Source organism: Cnephaeus nilssonii (genome assembly GCF_951640355.1).
Source record: "Cnephaeus nilssonii genome assembly, chromosome: 1".
Lineage (NCBI taxonomy): Eukaryota > Metazoa > Chordata > Mammalia > Chiroptera > Vespertilionidae > Cnephaeus > Cnephaeus nilssonii.
The window spans coordinates 19,097,059-19,123,238 of NC_137072.1; the positions used below are offsets into that span (position 1 = coordinate 19,097,059).

Genomic DNA, 26,180 nt, shown 5'->3' on the forward strand with positions numbered 1-26,180 from the left:
TACCTGCTTTCTGCTACTGTTCTTGTATGAACAAAACAAAGTCTCTGCTCTTCTTGACCATACATTTTAATTGGGGGTGGGGACAGACAAATAAACACATTTATAATATTGTTCCAGATTATGATGAGTGCTTTGAGAAAAAAGTAAAGCAGGATGGAATGATGGGGAGTCCACTTGAGATAAGTAGTAAGGAAAAGATCCTTGAAGTCACTTCTCTAAGTAGGTGATGCTTAAGCAGAATCTGAATGAATTAAGGAAGTAAGCCATACAAATATCAGCCTCCAGGTAGAAGGAATTGCAGAGATTAAAGCCCCTAAGATGGGAAAAAACTTGGTTCCAGGCAGCCAGGAGATTTGTGTGCTGGGTGGCAGGGGAGTAGTAAGGGAATGAGGTCAGAGTCCTATCCAGGAGTGATGGGAAGCCTGTTGTAGGGTTTTAGCATGACAATGATGTTATCAAATTTATGTTTAAACAAACATGAGCATGCTTTGACAAAAATGCAAACATGTTATATAGATATGTAGCAATCTATATCCTATCTAATAAAAGAGAAGCATGCAAATTGACTGTACCTCCGCCATGCCCACAAGCCATGCCCACCAGCCAATCAGGAGCGAGTATGCAAATTAACCCAACAAATATGGCGACAGCCACGGAGCTGGAGCAAGCAGGAGGCGTGGGTTGCCCCAAGCGATGGAGGAAGCCAAGCTTCCCGCCTGCCCTGGCCTGCCCTGGCCTCCGCTCAAGGCTACAAAGTTTCAATTATAGAAGATAAATAAATCCCAGATACCAGGGCCTCCACTTGGGTTACCGGGGGGCATGGCCGGCCTGCAAACCACCACAGACCCCTCGTCCAGGCTGCCCCACGCCCCGAGGGAACCCCCACCCTGATCCGGGACACCTTTCAGGGCAAAACAGCTGGCCCCCACCCATGCACCAGGCCTCTATCCTATCTAATAAAAGAGTAATATGCAAATTGACCATCACTCCAACACAAGATGGCTGCCCCTTGTGGATACAAGATGGTCGCCACAAGATGGTCAGCAGGGGAGGGCAGTTGGGAGGGATGAGGCCTGCAAGAGAGGGCAGTTGGGGACGATCAAGCCTGCAGGGGAGGGCAGTTAGGGGCAATCAGGTTGGCAGGTGAGCAGTTAGGCATCCATCAGGCTGGCAGGGGAGTGGTTAGGGGGTGATCAGGCTGGCAGGCAGAAGAAGTTAGGTGCAATCAGGAAGGCAGGCAGGTGAGTAGTTGGGAGCCAGCAGTCCTGGATTGTGAGAGGGATGTCCAACTGCCCATTTAGGCCCAGTAGGATCGGGCCTAAACGGGCAGTTGGACATCCCTTGAGGGGTTCCAGATTGGAGAGGGTGCAGGCTGGGCTGAGGGACACCCCACCCCTCGTGCACGAATTTCGTGCACCAGGCCTCTAGTAACTATATAAAAAGCCAGCGACTGGAACGCCAGAATGACTGGTTGCTATGACACCCACTGTGGCCAGCGAACTGCCCTATCGGGGAGGGGTCGGGGGTTGGTGAGGCCAGCTGGCCAACCTCCCTACCCACCCCCCGGGGCCCTTCCCTGTGGCTGGGCCCGTCCACAGTGGGCCTGCCCCACCCCAATTGGCCCACAGCCCCTCCCCCTGGCTGCCCCGCCCCCGATTGCCCCCCCCCCCACCAATAGGGGGTGGGGTCGACTGGCCAACCTCTTGCAGCCCCTCCCCCCCCAGCCAGCCCCATTCCCGATGGGCCCCCACCACCACAGTCAGTCTGCAGCCCTCCTTGCAGCCAGCTCCGCACCCAATTGCCCCCCCCCACCAATTGGGGGTGGGGCTGGCCAGCCAATCTCCCACAGCCCCTCCCCCGGCTACTGACCCACGATTGCCTTCCCCGCCCCATTCAGGGGTGGGGCCTGCTGGCCCACTTCCACAGCCCCTTTCCATGGCCGGCCCTGCCCCCAATCAGTACCCCCACCCCAATCGGGGGCGGGGCCCACCGGCCAATTGCCCTTGGCCCCTCCCCTAAGCTGGCCTGGCTCTGATCAGGCCCAGATCGGGGCGGGCTGGCCGGCCAGCCTTCCGCGGTCTCCTCCTCCCAACAGGCCCGGCCCCGATCCACCCCAATTGGGGCCGGGCCAGCTGGACCCCACCCATGCACGAATTCGTACACCTGGCCTCTAGTAGAAATATAAAGTTAAATATATAGCTTGGTGAAATATTACAAAGTGAACACACCTGTGCATCATTGTTCTGATCAAGATATAGAATATTAATGGGTCTCCTCAATAGCCTCTATTAAGCCCCATGGAGTCATTATTCTCTTGTTTTGAATTGTATTATAAATATTATCACATTCTATGTATGCTTTTGTATTGCCTTTTTTCACTATAATTATACTTTGAAATTCATCCATGTTGTTGCATGAGCTGTAAGAATTTATTTATGGTAGTTCATTGTATGACATTTGACTTTTTAATGACATATGACTTCTTTCCAACTTTTGGCCATCTATATATAGAAAAGCCTAAGCGACCGAACGACCGGTGGACCGGTCACTATGACATGCACTGACCACTACGGGGCAGATACTCAATGCAGGAGCTGCCCCTGGGTGGTCAGTGTTCTCCCGCTCAGCTGACTGACGGGTGCCAGACACAGGGTTCACGGCTGGCCGCTGCAGCCCGGAGCCCGCAGCAGAGCAGCAGCGGGCCTGCTGAGCAGCAGGCAGGCGCAGTGGCGCTGGGATGAGCAGGAGCAGCAGGCAGAAGCGGCAGGCAGCATTGGACTGCCAGTTTCGGCCCGATCCCCACAGGCTACGCCGAGGGACCCCACCAGTGCATGAATCCGTGTACCAGGCCCCTAGTTACAAATGATGCTGCTGTGAATATTTTGCACATGGCTTTATACGTATTTATTTATTTCTATTGAGTATATACCTAGTTGTGGAGTTACTGGAATGCAGGATATTCACATTTTATGGACATACTTTAACAGATACTACCAAGCAAACTTTAACAGATACTATGTTTTTAAAAGTGGTTGCACCAATTTATAATTCTATCATCAGTATTAGAGAATTCTTGTTACTCTACATCCTTGCCAATAATTGATTACCAGCTTTCAAAAATTATATTAGCCACTTTGGTGTGTAAACGTTTACCTTGTGGTTTTAATTTGCCTGATGACTAATGAGATTGGGCATCTTTTCTTATACTTCTTTGCCTTTTGCATTTCCTCTTTTGTGAAGTGTCTGTTCAGATCTTTGGCCCATCATTCACTAGCTGTAAGAACTTGGATAAGTTGACTACTTTCTAGGAGTACAGTATTAAAAATCCATAAAATAGGAATAATGTAATCTAATTTTCAGTTTCCTTGAGTAGTCTCTATTTGAGTAACCAAAGCAAGTTATATCAACCCCAGGCCTTCATTTTTCAGAAGTCCTTAAGAACTGCTTATTAAATATTTCCTGTATTGAAGACATCTACTTAAAAGATAAAGATTTTTAACCCTTTGCACTCGCTTGCTTTTTTCTCGATTCCTGCTACCGATGCTAACCGTGTTGAGTCACACTCGACATCCGAGTGCAAAAGGTTAAAGATAGAAGGTCCAGAGAATGAGTGGAATAGCTATGCTAAAATGGATATAGGAAAATCAAATTTCAAAAAAAATAAGACTAGTTTATAAGAAGATATTCATGTTTCTACCTGTGGATATTATAATTTTTTAATGAAAATTTGAATTCTACAACATCATCACTATCATCACAAAAATCTGGAAATTGATTTGGGAGTTGATCCACCAGCTAGTGCTTAAAGAAATGCCCATGACATTCAATGTAACCATAAACATTAGCCTTATATAACCAAAGCAAAGGAGAGTAAAGGGATATAAAAAGCCCTTTTTAAAAATATATAATTCCCGCCCTAGCCGGTTTGGCTCAGTGGATAGGGCTTAGGCCTGTGGACCAAAGGGTCAGGGTTCAATTCTGGTCAAGGGCACGTAACTCTGTTGCAGGCTCCTTCCTGGCCCGGGCCCTGGTCAGGGTTCGTGCAGAAGGCAACCAATTGATGTGTTTCTCTCACATTGTTATTTCTCTGTCTTTCCCTCTCTCTTCCACTCTCTCTAAAAATCAATGGAATCCTCAGGTGAGGATTAGGGGGGAGAAAAAATAAATACATATGTATATCTATAATAATCTATAATAATAACAGCATAATATGCAAATTGACTGAACCACCGAACAGCAGAATGACCGTCCGGATGACCTTCGGATGACCATGCTATGACACGCACTGGTGCCAGGCCAGCCAAGGTGGGTGCGATGTGCTTGGTCAGGGGGCCCCGCCATTGCCCCATGATCACCCCAAAGAGGGAGGCCCAGGCCACCGGCTGGTGGGGCAATCAATCGAGGAGAGGGGGGCTCCGCCATCGCCCCAAAGAGGGAGGCCTAGGTCACCCTCTGTGCGGCGATCAATAGCAGAGCCCCGGCTGGGTAGGCAGGGCCTCCCTCTGCTGGGCGATCCATCGTGGAGCCCCGTGATAGATCACCCCACAGAGGGAGGCCCAGGCCCCTGGCCAGCGATTGTACCCCATGCCTGTCACCCACAGAGGGAGGCAGTAGTGGTGGGGGAGGGGGGGCAGTGCTGCACAGATGGCAAGCAGTGGCAGCAGCGGGGGAAGGAAAGCTCCTATAATCCCTGATTGCCGGCCAGGCCTAGGGACCCTACCTGAGGGGTCCTGGATTTCGAGAGGGTGCAGGCCGGGCTGAGGAACCCCCTCCCCTCCCCCCCCCCCCCGTGTACAAATTTTGTGCACCGGGCCTCTAGTATATATATAAAATTCCCTTTGGCTGTTCAATTTGATTGGAACAATTAATGTTCCTTATTTGTATCTTATACATTTTAGTAAAATTTATGGTATGTTGGATTTGTATTTTTATGAGTATTGTATGTACTTTATAATACTTTAATATCCTCCTTGTATAATACTCAGCTGGTGTATTTATGCTTATTTTAAAGTCGTAACAGTTTGCACTTGTAAATGGTTTTAGAGGTTTCTAATTATTAGCTTTGCTTTTCTGATATAATTTGAATAATTTGTTTTAATCAATGAAGGCATTTTCTCTATGTAAAAATATGTTAATGTTGAAAGGCAATGTATTTATAGAGCATAAATTATGGAGTGATTAAAATAATTTATTGCTTTCCAAAAGACTTCAATCCCAGGGTTTCTTTACATAGTAAGCACTACAATACCTTTAAAATGTGTATACAATACTTTTTGATATTTAATCATAACTTTTCATGAATAAATTATAATGACCCCCCGCATTGGGAATTTTATATTTAGCTGGGGTTTTGAAATGAATAAAACACAGTTGAGTTCAACCTAGAGACAGTGTGCATTTGAAAGGGCATAAATGGATGGTGCATTACCACATTAGAAATTGGATGGCAGCCCATCTCCAAGCCCTGTCTTCCCCCAGGGACTGTGGATGTTGTTAGCTCACTTCATATCATTTGTCTTTGCTGGACAGGGACCTACTCTGGTGTCTCTGCCTGAAGTTAGGGTGTATCCTGGTGCTCAGACTGATCTGAATGTGAGACAGTTTGGCCTTCCTTCTTTGGGGGGCTTATTGTCTTTCTCCAATATCTTCCCCAGGTGGTCACCTCTGAGTTCCTTATATTTTAAGTTCTCTTTCCAGTTCCCAGAGACTATCTGTATAGTATTATTTTCTGTATTATGGTCTTTAAGAATTGGATATTCCATGCAGAGATGGTTAGCCTCACTAATGAAACAAAAATTAAAATAATAAGAACCATTTTTCATCTTAGCATACTTGTAGATAGCCTCTATAGTTTAGGCTAGTGAAATTGAGTGATTTATTAACAGTTGCCAATGTAGTATCATTGATAATCCAAAATTTACTTATATTTGGAAAACTTACTTGTATATATACTTATGAGTCTCTGTTTTTCTAGATCATTACAATGTTTTTTTAAAAAAAGGTATGATATGAGTCTGACCTTCTGTACCTATATCTTCTCTAGCCTGTATGCATGCTCAGTATTGCTCATGTCTGCTCAGAAGGGACTGCATTACTAGAATGAACTGAAATGTATGTTTGACTCATAGATAGATAGATAGATAGATAGATAGATAGATAGATAGATAGATAGATTGATTTCAGAAAGGAAGGGAGAGGGAGAGAGAGATAGAAACATCAATGATGAGAGAGAATCATTGATGGGCTGCATTCTGCACACCCCCTACCCAGGCATGTGCCCTGACTGAGAATTGTGATCTCCTGGTTCATAGGTCAATGCTCAACCATTGAGACACACTGGCCAGACTGTATGTTTGACCCTTAATTTGGGGATTCCTGTGTACCCAAAGGAGAGGGAGATCATTGTTTTTAACCTAAAAATACAATATGTTTTCTGATTCAGAGTAAACAAGATTTTATTCATATCCAAAAAAGGTAGCTTCTGAAAATAACTATTATATTAACTGGTAATAGAGCTTCTATATAAGAAAATATGTAAAAAGTAGACATCAGCAGCAGAAAGATCCATATCAATAATCAACTTAGATGAAAGATGTTATAAATGAATTTCCAAGTCAATAATATAGTTAAATGTTAAGGGTTATCTTTTTAAAAATTAAATTCAAGTGTTTAATTTGAAATATTTTGGACTGAAGTCATCTAGATTTTTCAATTTCAAGTCATCAGAGTGTTAGAACTTCTTTGGTCATTTTTCATGACTTAAGTATTAAAATATCCACTGACAACCAGAATTCTTAGAAAAATCCATCTAGATATTCAACATCAAAGTAGTTCCAATTGTTATCAACTTGGAGTAGCCAAAAACAAAAAAAAAAAACCACACAAATAAAAACAACACCCAAATCTTTTAGAAACTTCTAAGCCGCAAGTCAAGAATTGCCATGTATGTTTAGTATATAAAAAGACTTTATTTAAGAGTCTTTTAATTCAAACAAATAAACCTTTTAATAAAAAACATATTTCCACTTGTGCCAAAATATTTTGCAAAGAAATGTCCCATTAAAGAAATTCAATATGTGAGGATTAATTTCTATAAGATTAATTCTCGCCGAAACCGGTTTGGCTCAGTGGATAGAGCGTCGGCCTGCAGACTGGAAGGTCCCGGGTTCGATTCCGGTCAGGGGCATGTGCCTTGGTTGCGGGCACATCCCCAGTGGGGGGGTGCAGGAGGCAGCTGATCGATGTTTCTCTCTCATCGATGATTCTGGATTTCTATCTCTCTCCCTTCCTCTCTGTGGGAAGTCAATGGAATACATTAAAAAAAAAAAAAGATTAATTCTCAGTGGCATTAGGACTATGGAGAAAGTAGCTTAAAGATAAGCAATATGTAAATGTTTAAAATCATATTATTATTTCCTTTCCACTGATGGCATAGAACAGACTGAACAGCTAGCTGTATCATTTACTAGCTGTATCTTTTTGACAAATTGCTCAATCACTATGAGCCCATTTCTCTTTTAGATGTACCTAAAAATCTAGTAAAAAGTTTTATGGATGTTCAAGATTTTATCTTTCCTCAGTTGAAACTGTATTTTATACACTATTCTCCTGAGATATGAAAAGTGTTATAATCTATTTTTTTAATTTATTGGGGTGACATTGGTTAATATCATACAGGTTTCAGGTGTGGGTTTCTATGTAACAAGATCTGTATATTGCACTGTGTGCTCACCACTCAAAGTCAGATCTTCTCCTGTCACCATATATTAGGACCTCCTTATCCACCACTTCTTCCCTCTGGAAATCACCACTCAGCAGAGTGGTGTTCATGAGTTTCAGTTTTATGTCCCACATATGAGTGAAATCATATGGTTCTTAGCCTTTTCTGACTGACTCATTTCACTTAGCATAATATTCTCAAGGTCCATCTATGTTGTTGCAAATGGCAGTATTTTATCCTTTCTTACGGCTGAGTAGTATTCCATTGTTAATATGTAGCACATTTTCTTTATCTAGTTCTCTGTTGTAGGGCATTTTGGTTGTTTTCATGTCTTGGCCACCATGAATAATGCTGCAATGAACATAGGGGTGCATATATCTTTGTGAATACATGTTTTTGAGTTTTTTAGGTATATACTCAGGAAAGGGATTGCTGGGTCCTATGGGAGCTCTATTCTTAATTTTTTGAGGAATCACCAGACGGTTTTCCATAGTGGTTGTACCAGTCTACATTCCCACCAGCAGTGAATGAGGGTTCCTTATTCTCCACAACCTCTCCAACACTTGTTATTACTTGTCTTGTTGATAGTGGCCACTCTAATAGGTGTGAAGTGGTATCTCACCGTAAGTTTTGATTTGCATTTCCCTAATTGCTAGTGAGGTTGAGCATCTTTTCATATATCCTTGACCATTTGCATGTTTTCTTGGGAGAGGTGTCTGTTCAAGTCCTCTGCCCATTTTTTGATTGGGTTGTTTATTTATTTGGTGTTAAATTTTTTTAAAATATATATTTTATTGATTTTTTACAGAGAGGAAGGGAGAGAGATAGAGAGTCAGAAACATCGATGAGAGAGAAACATCGATCAGCTGCCTCCTGCACAACCCCCACTGGGGATGTGCCTGCAACCAAGGTACATGCCCTCGACCGGAATCGAACCTGGGACCCCTCAGTCCGCAGGCCAACGCTCCATCCACTGAGCCAAACTGGTTTCGGCAGGTGTTGAATTTTATGAGTTCTCTACATACTTTGGAAATTAAATCTTTGTTGGCGCTAATGTTTGCAAATATCATCTCCCATCTAATTGGCTGCCTTTTTTGTTTTCTTTTCAGTTTCTTACTGTGCAGAAGCTTTTTAGTTTGATATAGTCCCATTCATTTATTTTTGTCTTTACTTCCCTTGCCTTTGGGGTCAAGTTCATAAAATGTTCTTGTGACCAAGGTCCATAAGTTTGGTGTCTATATTTTCTTCTATGTAACTTAATGTTTTTGGAATTATATTTATGTCTTTGATCCACTTTGAATTAATTTTTGTACATGGGGACAAACAAATCTAGTTTCATTCTTTTGCATGTGGCTTTCCAGTTTTCCCAGCACCATTTATTGAAGAGACTATCTTTACTCCATTGTGTGTTTCTGCCTCTGTTGTTGAAAATTATCTGTCCATATACATGTGATTTTATATTTGGGCTCTCTATTTTGTCCCACTGATCTGTGTGTCTGTTTCTTTGCCAATACCATGCTGTTTTGATTATTGTAGTTCTGTAGTATAATTTGAAGTTAGGTAGTGTGATACGTCCAGCTTGGTTTTTTTCCTCAGGATTGCTTTGGCTATTTTTGGGGTCTTTTGTGGTTCCAAACAAATCTGATGATTTCTTGTGTCTTTAAAAAATAACATTGGGATTTTGATGGGGATTGCATTAAATCTGTATATTGCTTTGGGTAATATGGCCATTTTAACTATGTTGATTCTTCTAACCCATGAACATGGTATATTTTTCCATTTTGTTGTGTCTTTTTCAATCTCTTAATAATGCTTTGTAATTTTCAGTATATAGGTCATTCACATTCTTTGTTAAGTTTATTCATAGGTATATTATTATAATCTATTTTTTGAAATAAGCCTTTATGTATTGTTGACCTCTGTGTTTTTTTAAATTTAATTTTTATGTAGTGCTTACTATGTGTGATATACTGTTTTAAATACTTTACAAACTTTAATTCATTTAATCTTTATAGGAAACATATGAAGTATGAACTGTAATTATCATCCTCATAGTAAAGATGAGGAACTGAGGTACAGATGTGTTAAGGAACTTGACCAAGGTCCACAGCTGGTGAATGAAAGATCCAGACCCAGTAGTTTAGCTCCAGAGTCCATGCTCTCCCCACTGTGCATACAATCTTCTCAGGTAATAAAGGAAAAAACCATGAGCCAGATGACAGGCATAACTATGATAGTCAATAATTTAACTATTTAAAAGAAAAAAAGTCCCTAAGGGCTCACACATTCAGATCCTGTGTGGTGTTTTCTCAGGAAATAACACTTAAAAGGTGTTGCATCACCATGATAAAGTCTGGCCCTAAAATAAGGAAGAAAACCTTAAATTCAGCAACTGGTACTACTAATATTATGTAATAAATATTATATAACAAGGTATTTTCAAAGAATCCATAGGAGTAGGGCTCATAATCTTAGTATATGATGGAATCAATATAATACCTTCTTATGCTCCCTCATGAATGATTCCTGGAATATACTTGGAATCTATTTGCATTCTACTTAAAAGTACAACTAATTATAAATGATCGCTTAGAGGCTATATATTTATGTGTATATGGGCACTTTTTCCCAACTCATGTTTACTTTTGTGACAGCCTGTGTCTTTCACCTCCGGCTGACATTTAGAGTTTGTACTTTTTACCTATGAGTTTGTTTTTTAAACATCTTAACTGAAGCGTAATTTACATACCATACAATTCACCCATTGTATATTTGAGTGTAGTAAATTTACACAGTTGTGGAACTTTCATTACAATCAGCTTTTAGAACATTCCCAGGAGGGTCCTCATTGCCAGTTTGCATTCCTATCTGTGAAGTTTTTATTACTTTTATTGTTATAAGATTAGTGTTTTCCCTTTATGCATTCTCAAACTCCTGTTTTAGGTTGCTTTGTCTAGTTATTTTATCTAATTATTATGGAGTTAGGTTTTATCCTTTATTTTGGTTTCTCTAACTTTGAGTTATTATTCAATCAAGTGACCTTGTTATGAAGACTTTTAAGGGAATCAAATGACAGTTCTTAGTTCACAAAAATTTAACTGCTGTTATTCCAGTCACTTCTTGGCTTCTTGCATTCTGATGCTGATGTACATGGATTAGTGCTCATGGTGGGGAGGTGTGACCCATGTAGGGAGTATGTGTTAAGGTCTCTTCTCAAGTAAAGAAATCTGGACTGCAGCGTCCCTCCCTGTGTGCCTGCAGTTTGCTCTTGTTAGAAATCCAGTAGATCAAAAGGCTCTGTGGGTAAGTGGAAGGAGTGAAGAAGGCACACGTGTGTTTTTTCTTTTCATCTTCTCTTCTTAGGTAGAAAGAAGTATTACCCTCCCTTCTTTCCTCTAGGGAAAAGTGAGGAGACTAGAGAGGATTCAATGTGTTACTGTGGGGAGGATGGAATAATTGAAACAACTGAGCTGAGATATGTTGCATTAAAAAAGTCTTAATATGCCCTGGCCGGTAGCTCAGAGGTTAGAGCATCAGCCTAGCACTAAAGGGTCATGGGTTCTATTCCCAGTCAAGGATATGTACCTGGGTTGCTGGTTAGATCCCCGGCCTGGTTGGGGTGTATGTGGGCAGCAACCAGTCAGTGTGTCTTTTTGTATTGATGTCTCTCTCTGTCCCTCTTCCTCTCTCCCCTTCCTCTCTCTAAAAAATCAATGGAAAAAAATATCCTCGAATGAGGATTAACAACAAAAACCTTAACCTTAGTTTGCAGGGAGCAGAGAAAGAACTTGCTTAATCTTCATCCCATTTTCTCTATTTTTGTAAAGAGCTTACCAGAACAAGACACAGTAGGCTCATTTCAGAATCTTGAAGCATGAAACCATGATCCCAGAGAGTTATCTATCTGATTCAAGGGAACAGAATAGGAAACTTGAATATATTTGGGAGCTGTGAGGCTAAGACATAATAATACATTAGAAATAAATTGAATACATGTAACATTTTTATAGTGCTAAAATTTGAGTCGTGCAGAAAAATAACAATTAAAAAAATAAATGAGATCAAAGAGCAAATGGGGGAAGAATCTATGCAGACTACAGAATAGATGATGAAAAATAGGGGAAATATTCTCAGGGAAATAGTTTCAGATTCAGAAAACAATGATTTTAATTCTTGCCCTGATGCTAGCCTGCAATAATCTCGAATAAATCTCTTAACTACTCTGGGCCTCAGTTTCCTCAGGTATAATATTAAGGGGTTACTTATAGTGACTATATCCTAAAGATTCTTTGTGTTTTTTTTGTTTTTTTAAAAAAATATATTTTATTGATTTTTTTACAGAGAGGAAGAGAGAGGGATAGAGAGTTAGAAACATCGATGAGAGAGAAACATCGATCAGCTGCCTCCTGCACACCCCCCACTGGGGATGTGCCCGCAACTAAGGTACATGCCCTTGACCGGAATCGAACCTGGGACCCTTGAGTCCGCAGGCCGACGCTCTATCCACTGAGCCAAACCGGTTTCGGCGATTCTTTGTGATTTAAAATTTCACATGCTACTAATACTAAGCACATGAAAAGATGTTTATCCTTAGCCATTAGGGAAATGCAAATTATAGTCACAATAAGCTACACACCTATCACAATGGCTAAAATAAAAAGTAATGACAGTGCCAAATGCTGTTGAGGATGCACAGAAAAATGGACTGGATCAGCTGTACATGGCTAGTGGGAATGCAAAGTTGTACAACTGTTTTGGGAAAAATTGGCAGTTTCTTACAAAACCAAACATGCAATTACTATACAGCTCAGCAATTGCACTCTTGGACATTTATCCTAGAGAAATGGAAATATGTTCTCACAAAAACTTGTACATAAATGTTTATAACACATTTCTTCATAGCCCAAAACTGCAACAACCCCAATGTCTTTTAAACAAACTGTGATGCATTCATGTCATGGAGTACTACTCAGCAATAAAAAACAAATAAAGCATGCAACAACGTGGATGCATCTCCAGAGAATTATGCTGAGTGGGAAAACAAAAACCAATCTCAAACCTTTACTGACTGTATAGCTCCCCTTATATAACATTCTTGAAATGACAAAAATGATAGAAAGATGGTATAGATTAGTGGTTGCCTAGGATTAGGGACTGGATGAGAGGTAAAAGGAAAGAGTAAGTGTGGCCATAAACGGACAACAAGAGAGACCCTTGTGGTGATGGAACTGTTGTTCTGTATCTTGATGGTGGTAGATAGACAAATCTATCCATATGATAGAAACTGCAAAGCATAACCCTGGCCGGTGTGGCTTAGTTGGTTGGAGCATCATTCTGTATACCAGGAGGCTTCAGGTTCTATTCCCTGTCAGGGCATATACCTAGATCTCGGATTTGATCCTCGGTCGGGGCACTTACAGAAGGCAACTGATTGATGTTTCCCTCTCACATGGATTGATCTCTCTCTCTCTCTCTCTCTCTCTCTCTCTCTCTCTCCCCCCCCCCTTCCTCCCTTCCTCTCTCCCTCCCTCCCTCCCTCCCTCCCTTTCTCCTTTTCTCCCCCTTTCATTTCTCTAACCCCACCCGCCCAAAAAAAACCACCCAAAATGCACAAAAAACCTGCATAGCATAAACACACAAACATATCCATGAACACAAGTAAAACTGCTAAAATCTGAGTAAGACGGATGGATTGTATCTATGTCAATATCCATGATATGATATTGTACTATAGTTTTCCATGGTGTTACTGTTAGGGAAATTGCATAAAGATTACATGAGGTCCCTCTATATTATTTTTTACAACTACATGTAAATCCATAATTATCTCAAAATAAGAAACTTAATTTAAAAAACACACAAAATAAACAGTGCATATTTCATTCACCCTTGCTTCAGGAGCATCCACTGTGTGGAACTGTGTTGAGTCCATAGTAGGTGCTCAATAAATATTTATTTACTGACTGAATGATGGAGAGGGGGTGGGTAGAGAAGAGAGTGAGAGCATACGTATAAAATGGTTCTCTCATTTGGATCACAAAAGAGAGAGCGTCATCAGTCACTACTTAAAGCTTAACGAAACTATTTGGGTAATTAAGCCTAGAAAAATAACCTTTATCCTACAAATTCTACCTGATCATATTATCATTGTTGCAGTTCCAGTCTCAGCTTGAATCTCCGATGATGATGTTTGGTGTTATGCTCTCTCACCCTCCCACCCCTTCTCTAGTCTTCAAACCCAGAAGAAGGATAAACTAAAATGCATTTTTAATAGTTTCAAATATGCAGAGTCTCCATAGATGCCTTGAGAGTCTTGATTATAGGTCTTGTAGTATCAATACTCCAATTTTGTTCTTTTTCAAATTTGTTTACTATTTAGGGTTCTTTTCATTTTAAAATGAAGTTTAGAGAGAGCTTGCCAATTTCTCCACAAAAGTTTCCTAGGATTTTGATTGGGGTTCATCGCATCTATATATCAGTTTGGGAGCATTGAGATTATAATGATACTGAGCCTTCTCAACTGTGAACGTGGCATTTCCATTTATTCAGATATGCTTTATATCTCTCAGCAGTGTTTTGGACTTTACGTTTACAGGTCTTGCAGGTCTTTTGGCAGATGTATCCCTAAGTATTTAATATTTTAAATGGTATATACTTAAAGTATTTTCAATTTTCACTTATTGTTAGTAGTAGAAATGCTGTTGCTTTTGTATATCATGTTACTTTCATTCACATTGCATTGAATAGAACTCAATCACAGCTGCGTCTACTGTAAGTTTGGGGGATGATACTATATAGCTGTCTTCCCAAAAAGAAAAGAAAATGAAATTGATAAGTAACTAATTAGTAACAGCCAAATACTGGCTATATGATGAAAATGCTCAGGATTTAGAAGTCTTTTGAATTTACTTTCTTCACAGTGTAATATATTTTATATCACACAAAAATTGCTTTCATGAGCATTTTTAAGTTTTAGCACCTTCATATGAAGCAAATCACTGTGGAGAAATATGATTCACTAGTGAAACATCTATATATATATAAAGAGTTAATATGCTAATTGGTCCTAACAGTGTCCCAGTCACAACCGGTCAAAGGTGCGCACGCACAGGAGCTGGCGGGTGGGGACAGGGGCGGGGACTTGCGCCACCGGGACATGAGGCTGGAGGGGGGGCATCAGGACGGGCCACGGGAGCCCCACCCCAGCGGAAACACATGCAGGCCCGCAGCACTGCCCGGCCCGGAGCAGGGTATCAGGACGGGGGCAGGGCCTCGGTGGAGAGCTCTCAGCACTCCTGCTCCAGGGTCTGAAGCCGCAGAGAGGAAGGGAGAGTACATAGGCATTTAGGGGTTTAGGCCAGGAGGGGAGTGCAGATAGGCAGTTAGGGGTATCAGGCCAGGAGGGGAGAGCAGATAGGCAATTAGGGGATCAGACAAGGAAGGGAGAGCAATTGGAGCCATAAAGTTGGCAGGGGAGCAGTTAGGGGCATCAGGCAGGCAGGAGAGCAGTTGGGGGCATCAGGCAGACAGGCAGGTTCTTAGGAGCCAGTGGTTCTGGATTGCGAGAGGGATCCCAGATTGGAGAGGGTGCAGGCCAGGCTGAGGGGACCCCACCCCCACCCCCGTGCACGAATTTCATGCGCCAGGCCACTAGTCCTATCTAATAAAAGGGTAATATGCAAATTAACTGTCACTGCATCACAAATATGGTGGTGCCCATAGCAGCCAGGGTGGAGGGAGGGAGGCGCCTCTGGGGGCGATGTGAGCCTAGCATCCCATGCCCCGGCTGCACGGAGGGAGGGAGGGAGGGGCCTTTGGCCAGAGGCCGAGGCACGGGACGCTGGCGTCATTGCAGGCCAGGCTGAGGGACCCCCCCCCCAACCCCTCTCTATGCACGAATGTCTTGCACCGGGCCTCTAGTCTATACTAATAAAAGGGTAATATGCTAATTAGGGCAGATGTATTCTGGACGTCCATCCGGACAAAGCCACAGCGGCTGCGAGGCCCGGGGCTCAGACAGCCATGAGCCCTGGCGGCTGTGAGGCCTGGGGCTCAGGCAGCCATGAGACCCGGCAGCTACAAGGCCTGGGGCTCAGGCTTCGCAGCCGCCGCGGCCAGCCGTAGCAGCAGCAGCTGGGTGATGGGGGCGGTGCCTTCCCCTGATCAGCCTGGATGCCTCCCACAGAGGGAGGCAAGACCTGTGGGGAGCAGGCCTAAGCCATCAGTAGGACATCCCCTGAGAGCTCCTGGACTGTGAGAGGGGGCAGGCTGGGCTGAGGGACCCCCCTCCCCAGTGCACGAATTTTCGTGCACCGGTCCTCTAGTAATAAATATAACAGAATCAAGCATGTACAAATATTTGCCATTTGATAAAGGTGACATTTCAAAATTACTGAGATGAACTTGGGTGTTTGTAATTCAATAAAAATCTTAGCAGCAATGCATACATACTAACTCTGAGATACCTGTTAGATTGGAGAGATTTTGGGACTAAAGGTAAAAATTGAGGAGTCATTTATAGATGGTATTTAGTGCATGAGATTGAAATCTCCAAAACACAGGCTGGAGACCTGAGTCCTACGTACACCTAAGGTCAGTTTAGCAGATGAAGACGTAGTGAAGGAGACAGAAGAAGGAACCCATGAGGTAGGAGGAAAATAAGTGTGGGAAGTCAGGTGGAGAAAATCTCTCAAGGAGGGAGTGATCCTTGTTCCAACATATAAATCAAAGATTAAAATGGAGAATCAACTATTCACTTTAGCCATGTGGAGGTGACCTTGACAAAAGCAGTTTCAGGGAATTATGGAGTCAGAAGGTTGATTTAAGGGGATTCAAGAGAAAACAGGAGGAAAAGAATTGGAGATAGTGACTGTAGACAACTTTCAGGGAGTTTTGTTCTAAAGAAAGGCAGACAAACATAACTGGGAGAGGGCTGTGTGGTCAAGAGAGGATTTGATTTTTTTTGTTTTAAGATGAAAGAACTTACAAAATGTGCACTAGTATATGCTGATGGGAATGATATAGTAAAGAGGAAATACATGACACAAAAGAGACAGTGGAGAATTGCCGGAATTGTATCTTTGAAAAGTGATAGGGAATGGAATCTACTACCCTATAAGTGGTGGGGTCTTAGAAGAATGGACAGATCAGCCATTGTAATGGGAGGGAAGACAAGAGAACAAGAGCAAAGTTGCAGGTGGGTAAATGCACAGTCAATTAAGTTGTCATATTATTATAATTATACTAGGGGCCTGGTGCACGGAATTCGTGCACGGGGGTGGGGGTGGGTCCATCAGCCCAGCCTTCACCCTCTCCAATCGGACATCCCTCTTGCAATCTGGGACTGCTGGCTTCTAACCACTCACCTGCCTGCCTGCTTGATCACCCCTAACTGCCTCTGCCTGTCTGCCTGATTGCCCCTAACTGCCCTCCCTGGCTGGCCTGATCTCGCCCCCAAGTGCCCTCCCCTGCCAGCCTGGTTGTGCCCAACTAACCTCCCCTGCCGGCCTGATCTTGCCCCCAACGGCCCTCCCCTGTCGGCCTGATGTCGCCCCTAACTGCCCTCCCCTGCTGGCCTGATCGCCCCTAACTGCCTCTGCCTGCCTCATTGTCCCTAACTGCCCTCGCCTGCTGGCCTGATCTCACCCCCAACTGCCCTCCCCTGCCGGCCTGGTTGCCCCAACTGCCCTCCCCTGCCGGCCTGATTGCCCCTAACTGCCTCTGCCTCGGCCCCCACCACCACGGCTTTGTCTAGAAGGAAGTCAGACATCCGGAAGATGGCTGGTCGACCCAGTCTAATTAGTATATTACCCTTTTAGTAGTATAGATAGATTGTATAGGATAGGATTGCTTAAATGGGGGCGGGGGGGTGGGAGAGCCCTTTTCAGCAGGAGGGGATGCTCTTGGCAGACAAAAACACATAATCCCTATATCTGGACTGATAGCCAGCCATATGCTCTATACTACCAAACTGGTCATGAAAAAATTGAACTGCTTTCTTGCACCTTACACCAAACAGCTGTTGCCCTTAAAACCCCTCCTCAGCTCCCACTTTAGGTTCTGCCTTCACAGTTCACCCAGATTAGGTTCTGATTGGTCAGTTTCTATGCCAGTCAGCGTCTCCGGGCCTATCTCTGGGCCTGATCAAAGAGGCGGGGCTGATCAGCAGCCCCCAAGGAAGCCCAAAGAGAAACAGAGGCACAGCTGCTGGCAAAGCCAGGAGAGAAAGAGAGAGGCAACGGCTGATCAACAGCTGCCGCAGAGGCTGGGGATCAGACCCTGCCTCTCTCTCTGCAGGCCTCTCTCTGGGCTTGATGCACAGCCCCCTTGGCAGTCATTGCTGCGCCGGCACTGGCTGCAGTCAGTGCTGGGTCGCTACGGCAACCCAGCACTGACTTTCAGTGTTCAGTCGAGCCTTGGTCGTTATGGACCCTGGCTCTTTATATATATAGGTGATTACTAGAGGCTCGGTGCATGAAATTAGTGCATGGGTAAGGTCCTTAGGCCTGCCCAGCGATCAGGGCCAATCAGGGCCTTCCGGCTGCCGGCCGGGGCCTTCCTTCATTCTGTGCCACCCCCTGGTGTTCAGCACATGTCATAGTGAGCGGTCAAACTTCCAGTCAGTCAAACTCCTGAGGGGACGATTTGCATATTAGCCTTTTATTGTATAGGAGGATTATCATTATTTTTAATCCTCACCTAGGATATATTTTTTTAAAATTCATTTTGAGAGAGAGAGAGAGAGAGAAAAAGAAACATCAATTGGTTGTCTCCCTTATGCACCCGGACCGGGGATCCAACCTGCAACCTGGGTATGTGCCCTGACCAGGAATGGAACCCGCAACTGAGCCACCCAGCCAGGGCAGGTTGTTGTCTTATTGCTTGTTTTTTTTTTCAGTGTAATAGAAAGCAGGGTCGTCAGCTACAAGTGAGAACAGGGAAGGAGGGATGAATTAGTCATTGAAGATGAATGGACTGGAGAGAATTATCATTGACAGACAACAGTAAAGACTCTCTCTTGCCTTGGCTCAGTTGGTTGGAGCATCCCATAAAAGGTTCGGGTTTGATTACCGGTCAAGACACATACCTAGGTTGTGGGTTCGATCCCCAGTTTGGGAGTGTACAGAAGGCAACCCATCAGTGTTTCTCTCTCCCTCCCTCCCTCCCTCCCTCCCTCCCTCCCTCCCTCCCTCCCTTCTTTCCTCCCTCCCCTCACACCCCTTCCTTCTGTCCCTAAAGTCAATAGAAACATATCCTTGGGTGAGGATTAAAAAAACACAAAAAAAACTCTCTTGAGGTTAGTGGTTATGAACTTAGAGTGAAAATAGCCTGGTTTTTGTTTTTTTCCACTTGTGTTCAACTTCATAGGTGCAGGCCCAGAGTAGGCATTATTGATTTATCTAGGTTAGGTGATTTTGAGCAAGTCAGAGAAAGGCAAAGGAGTGAATTGAAGCTGGCTTAAGAGCAAAGTGAGTACATGGGGTGGTAAGGGACAGGGAAACAGTGGCAGGGTCAGCTCAGATTGAAGAATTGTGAGGATTGGGGTATGAGAGGGAATCAAGAATGGAACCTTGATTTGAAGTTGTGAATGGTTTTCAGCCATCTATACTAATAACAGGCTAATATGCAAATGGTCGTCATACCGTCATGCCGTAACAACCGATCAGCAGGAACCTGAGGCTGTGCCCCAACCTGGCACTGGGCTGGGGCACCTGAGGCTGTGCCCCTCCACCCGGCGGGGCCTGACGGGGGTGGGGCCGGGGCTGGCCGGGTCTGCGTCTCGCACGATTTTGAGGTGTGTGCGGGTGGGCGGGGACTTGACTCTGACTCCCGCCTCGCACCCCTGACTCCTGACAGGAGGGAGATTTTCATATACATTTCACTAATTTTCTTTCATCTCTGACACTTCTGTTATAGAGAAAGGGCAAATAGCAATATTAAAATATTCCCTCTAATTAATTCCCTTTTCATGTGTATGAATTTCATGCACCGGGCCACTAGTAACCAGATAAAAGTCAAGAGTGGAAGAGAAGAGATCAAGGAATTGTAAGGCCAAGCTAGTGAAAGGACATCTGTGTGGATACTGCTCTATGCTCAGAATCTGAAGGCCGTATCTATTATTTTCTAATATTCTTTGTGGCTGTGGGATGATCTGATAACAGTTTTAGTATTCCTACTTGGTGTGAGGTTCTTGTCACTTCTTTCAGTTTCTGTTCTTAGTCCTTAGTGCGGTAATGATTTTCTTGGTGTTATCTTTCATTTCTTCTATCGAATTTAAATTTTACCTCTTAACCTTTTGCACTCGGATGTCGAGTGTGACTCGACACGGTTAGCATTAGAATAAAGGAATCGAGAAAAAAAGCAAGCGAGTGCAAAGGGTTAAATTTCTGATTTCCAAGAGTTCTGTCTTACTTCTGATTAACTTTTCATAGCATCCCTTTATAAAAATAATTTGGTTTTTGATGATCTGTGTGATTTGTGTTAATACATATAGTTCATGCATTAGAATATGGTTCTTTTTCTCCAGTAAGATCATATCTGCACTTAGGTATTATATTTTTGCATATAATTTTTTCTAAATCAGGAAGTATATTGTGTTAGTAATTAACATTTTAATATCTTTCCATTTTAGGTGTCAAAAAATAAAGATGGAAAAGAACAAAGTGAAACTGTATCACCATCCGAAGACGAAGCATTCTCCTGGCCAGGTCCCAAAACAGTTATGTTGAAAAGAACATCTCAAGGCTTTGGTTTTACATTAAGGCATTTTATTGTTTATCCCCCAGAGTCTGCAATTCAATTTTCATATAAGGTAAGAAATGTAGTTAAAGTCACTTGAAACAAAAGCAAAGTTATTCCCGTTTCCTTCTTATCTTCTCATCCCCCTTCCCACCTTCTGAAGTGTTATATTTTCACTTTTATTATATTCTTTCAGATATTTTTCTATCTTCTAGAACAGAAATTTTAATCTCTGAAAGATTATACTGATTATTAACTCCAAATCTATTTTGCTAGGACTTCTAATTCCAGATTATTCTATTTTTTCTAATAGTAGCTGTTTTCTACTATCTAGAAAGGTGTGGTGGATTTTCTGGGCAGAGAATGCAGAGGCAATACTTGGTTAAAATGTTCTGGCAGTTACAAAAAGTTATTGGGATTAGAATAATACATGACTTTCAGATATGCAATATAATGGCAAGTCATAATCTGAAAACCTAGCTTCTTACAGGGTGAATTACATTCCCATGCTTCAGTGTAGAGTAGTAGCATGGTCTCATAAGGGGCAGCATGGGATAATTATAATACAGCCAACACACTGGGTACTTGCTGTGTGTTCTTTATTATTCATTATGAGCGTTATCTCCCTTCGTTATTAGCCTACATAACATCTGGAAACTGATCTGAGTCACATTATGAGTAAGTCCTGGACCTAGGATTTTAGCTTGCCAACATGAATGTCTGATTCTTACTTATTATACAACAGTGTAAGGAAATAAGAAATTTAGAAAAGTTTTGCGACCTAGGCCAAGCCAATTAACTTCTTTTGGCTTCTCCACTTCCATTTTAATTTGAGGGAATGGAATTAGAAGATTAGAAAACCCTTTCTAATTCAAAATTTCTATGACTCTTCGGCTGTCTTTTAAAGCATGGTGTGAATAGTTTTTAAGGGTTATGAATAAGTGCTATTTTTGGAATTAAAATTTACCCATTTGTGGTTCCTGAAATGTCTATAAAACTGCTGACCGGGATTTTCTGAGAATCTACTTTATCCTAAAGTGTCTAGCTTAGTATTCCTTATTTCTATTATTGGAAAATACTTCTAGAAGCTTTAGTAGCACAATATAATTGTTAACAGCATAGTCATTGAAGTCAAAAGAGCCTGGGTTTGAGTCCCATCTCTGCCCCTTGTTGTTAGGCTCTGTGATCTTGGGGAAGTTACCTAACAGACAATAACAGTGCCTTTCTCACAGGTTGTAGTGTTGCTTAAATGATACAATATATGTAAAACACTTAGTCCAGGAATTTGTATAGAATAATTGCTCAGTAAACTAGTTTTTAATGCTATTATTATTTAACACAGATGTTCTTGCAAATAGGTCTGTCTTGTAAAGTTTACATGGAAAATACATATTGAAATCTTTTCCTTTTTAATTATGAAATTTTATTCATTCACTTTGAAGGAGTTTTTAAAAAAATTCCTATTGTATAGCTTTTAGAAAATGTGCAATTAATACAACATTATCTTTATTATGTTACTTAGCTGACAAGCTTACCAGTCTCAGAACGGAGCTTATAACCAGAACAAAAAATATATAAAGGGTGGGGCAAAAGTAGGTTTACAGTTGTTTATATAGAAAATAATAAAATAATGAATAATAATACAAGAATAAACTTTGTGTATTGTGTACTCACAACTGTAAACCTACTTTTTCCTCACCCTGTACATTTAAACAGCCAAATAAAGGTCAAAAGTTATATAATAAATTATCAGTCCTTCACTTTGTTTCTACAGTAGATTATAGCTTTCATATGACAGCGTTTCAACAAATATTTGAATAAATGTACTTTTATACTAGTTTTTCAAAGTTGCTTTTCTGATTTCCCAGCTAGAGGTGGATACATAGCAGCAGGACAGCCTGGTAGCAATGAATAAAACCAAATCTCAAAAGTGAATAGAAGAAATTAAATATATAGCATTTTGGAGCTACTCAATGTATACAAGACAGTTCTGTCCCCTGTAATAGCCCCTAAAGGCACATTTTATTAGAGTATATAGCACAGTAAGTGAGGGCCAGCCTGGCCCTCTCTCCCGAGTTCTAGGTTCTTCTATCCAGCTGCCTACTTTTGACACCTGCACTGTGGGAATCTCCACACTCATTGTCAAAAACTGAACTCCCGATGTCTTCCCTCCAGATTGGCTTCACCCATAGTCTTCCTGTCTCTGTTTATGAAGACTCCAACCTTCTGGCAAAAGGCACTGTTAATGAGATTGTAATGGGCACATTTTGGGGAGGGCAGTTTAAATTGGATTGAGCCTTGCTGTGATTTCACTAGTTTATAAATATGGTTTCATATATGGACATATATGTTTTATTTTGTAGGATGAAGAAAATGGCAACAGAGGAGGTATGCTATAAAAGTTTAAATTTTTCTCTGAATGTTTTTCTATTCATTTCTTTCTGTCTTTAAGTAATATTATATAAGATGATACAGTTTTTGGAATTCAAATATATAACAATTCTTAGATATGAGAGTCATAGAAATTAAATATTTTTCCTGTAGATTTCAAAGTTTTATGAATCATTGTCTCATCATAATTTGAACAAGTAATGATTTTATTTTTAATTATCTATATTATAAAAGGCCTGTGGTCCTAACGCCGTAACGACCAAAGACCGCTGCGGGTGGGCAGGGCTGCGAGCATGGTGAGGCCGGGCGGTGGTGGGGCCGCACGATTTCATGCCCTGAGCTTCTAGTATATTAGTATTTGGGGGAGGAATATATCATATGATTCTGAGGAAAGTAATTCTGAGATTGTTATTCAAGTAGTAATCTTTAACTTAGTGGTTCTTTTAGGTAAGAAATACTGCGTGTTTACTAGATTTATTGACTCAAATACTGAAGAGTAGAGTATTTTGTTGGATTTAAATATTATATTTAATGAGCTTTAAAGGAGAATCAGGCTGGGGATAGGATTATTTCTTAATAACTCCCATTTACTTTTATTTTAATTTTACATGAACTTTAATGAGTTAAAATTTATACACAATAAAATGCTTCATTTTAAAAACTTTATTTTAGATTTTAAAAAATATTGCTGGAATAGTACAGATAGTTTTCATCTATAACTTCCTCTAATGTTAAAAATTTATATAACCCCTAGAGGCCTGGTGCACAAAATTCGTGTATGGGGGGGAGTGTCCCTCAGCCCAGCCTGCACCCTCTCCAATCTGGGACATCCCTCTCATAATCCAGGACTGCTGGCTCCCAACTGCTCACCTGCCTGCCTTCCTGATTGCCCCTAACCACTTCGGCCTCTCAGCCTGATCACCCCCTAACCACTCCCCTGCCAGCCTGATTGATGCCTAACTGCTCCCCTGCCAGCCTGTTTGCCCCTAACTGCCCTCCCCTGCAGGCCTGGTCACCCCCAACTGCTCTCCCCTGCAGGCCTGGGTCCTCCTCAACTGCCCTTCCCTGCAGGCCCGGTCACCCCCAACATCCCTCCTCTGCCGGCCTGGTCACTGCTAACTGCCCTCCCCTGCAGGCTTGATCACCCCCAATTGCCCTCCCTTGCAGGCCTGGTCCCTCCCAACTGCCCTCCCCTGCTGGCCATCTTTTGGTGGCCATCTTGTGTCCCCATGGAGGCAGGATCTTTGACCACATGGGGCCAGCCATCTTGTGTGTTGGAGTGGTGGTCAATCTGCATATTACTCTTTTATTAGATAGGATAGAGGCCTGGTGCATGGGTGGGGGCCAGCTGGTTTGCCCTGAAGGGTGTCCCGGATCAGGGAGGGAGTTCCCTTGGGGCGTGGGGCGGCCTGGGCGAGGGGCCTGTGGCGGTTTGCAGGCCGGCCACGCCCCCTGGCGACCCAAGTGGAGGCCCTGGTATCTGGGATTTATTTATCTTCTACAATTGAAACTTTGTAGCCCGGAGCAGAGCCAAGCCTTCTGCTCCCTCTGTGGCGGCAGCCATTTCTGTTGGGATTTATTTATCTTCTGTAATTGAAATTTTGTAGCCTGGAGTGGAGGCCTAGGCCGGCCAGGGCTGCAGAAGCTTGGCTTCCTTCATCGCAGGGGTAACCCTAGCCTCCTGCTCTCTCCAGCTTCATGGCTGCCGCCATTTTTGTTGGGATTTATTTATCTTCTATCATTTGAAACTTTGTAACATTGAGTGGAGGCCTAGGCCGGCAAGGGCAGGCGGAAAGCTTGGCTTCCTCCATTGCCGGGGAAACCCAAGCCTCCCTCCTGCTCTCCGTGGCCGCAGCCATGTTGGTTGGGTTTGTTTGCATATTCACTCCTGATTGGCTTGTGGGCGTGGCTTGTGGGTGTAGCGGAGGTATGGTCAATTTGCATATTACTCTTGTATTAGATAGGATGGTACAATTAACAAAACTAAGAAATTGGCATTGGTATAATAAATTACAGACTTTATTTGGATTTTTACCAGTTTTCTACTAGTGTCCTTTTCTGTTCCAGGATTTCTGTATTGCATTCACTTGTCATGTCCCCTTAGGCTCCCCTGAGCCTCATCTTTCAGATATGTCATGCCCTTGATACTTTTGTAGAGTACTGGTCAGGTATTTTGTAGGATGTTCTTCAATTTGGTTTTGTCTGATGTTTTCTCATCATTACTTTGAAGTTATACATTTTTAGCAAGGATGCATTTGCACCTATTTTAAGTGTACAGTATTTTGATAATGCATAAATTATGAAATCACCATTCCTATCAAGATGATGATATCAAAAAGAACTTTTCCATCTTTCCATAAAGTTGCCTTGGGCCCCTTTGCTGTCAGCACTCTGCTGGCCCTAGACAATCCTTAATCTGCTTTCTGTCACTGTAGATTAGTTTGCCCCTTCTAGAATTTTTTTATGTATGGAATAATACAATTGGTACTCTGTTGTGCTTTTTACTTGGCATAATATTGTTGAGATTCACTTCATTCTATGTATAGGTACAAATAATATTATCTTTTATTGCTGAGTAGTTTCCCCTTGTGTGGATATACCACAAATTGTTTATCCACTCACCTGTTGATGAACCTTTGTAATACTGATATCAGATTTAAAATCTAGGAATGGTTATGTTAAGGGTAAAATGATAGGAAATCGTTTCTTTCAGCACTATCAAAAGTAATCTGAGCCGAAACCGGTTTGGCTCAGTGGATAGAGCGTCAGCCTGCGGACTCAAGGGTCCCAGGTTCGATACTGATCAAGGGCATGTACCTTGGTTGTGGGCACATCCCCAGTAGGGGGTGTGCAAGAGGCAGCTGATCGATGTTTCTCTCTCATCAATGTTTCTAACTCTATATCCCTCTCTCTTCCTCTCTGTAAAAAGTCAATAAATATATATATATATATATATATATATATATATATATATATATATATATGTATATATATATATATAAAGAGTATTAAAAAGTAATCTGAGAGTGTAGGGCAGGTGGGACCCTTCATAGTTGTCACTGTTGTGCAAGATGGGCCACTCCTGTGTCACCATATGTCATGCACCAGGGCTCAAGATGAGTTCCAAATGTTACTTGGCATGGATTAGAAGTGGGCGTTAGTGGGAAAAGGGGAAATTTGCACAGCCAGCATCAGCAAGAGAAAGGGGACATGGGTTTTCTATCTTCCCATTGTCCTGCAGGATAATGTACTGATTCCTGGACAACCTTCTGGACACATAGCATCTAGAATTCATAGTTATAAAACTTTACACAGATGCTTATATATATCT

At 42.3% G+C, this 26,180-nt stretch overlaps 1 protein-coding gene across 6 annotated transcripts in view; it reads left to right on the forward strand.

Annotated features, from left to right (window-relative positions):
• ARHGAP21 (Rho GTPase activating protein 21) overlaps nucleotides 1-26,180 on the forward strand; it is a 142,562-nt gene that overhangs the window by 38,198 nt on the left and 78,184 nt on the right. For all 6 annotated transcript variants that reach the window (XM_079770346.1, XM_079770350.1, XM_079770351.1 and 3 more), the window contains exons 3-4: nucleotides 20,352-20,531; nucleotides 22,822-22,846. In XM_079770346.1, the coding sequence (XP_079626472.1) occupies nucleotides 20,352-20,531; nucleotides 22,822-22,846 (205 nt within the window). The remainder of the gene's footprint in view (nucleotides 1-20,351; nucleotides 20,532-22,821; nucleotides 22,847-26,180) is intronic.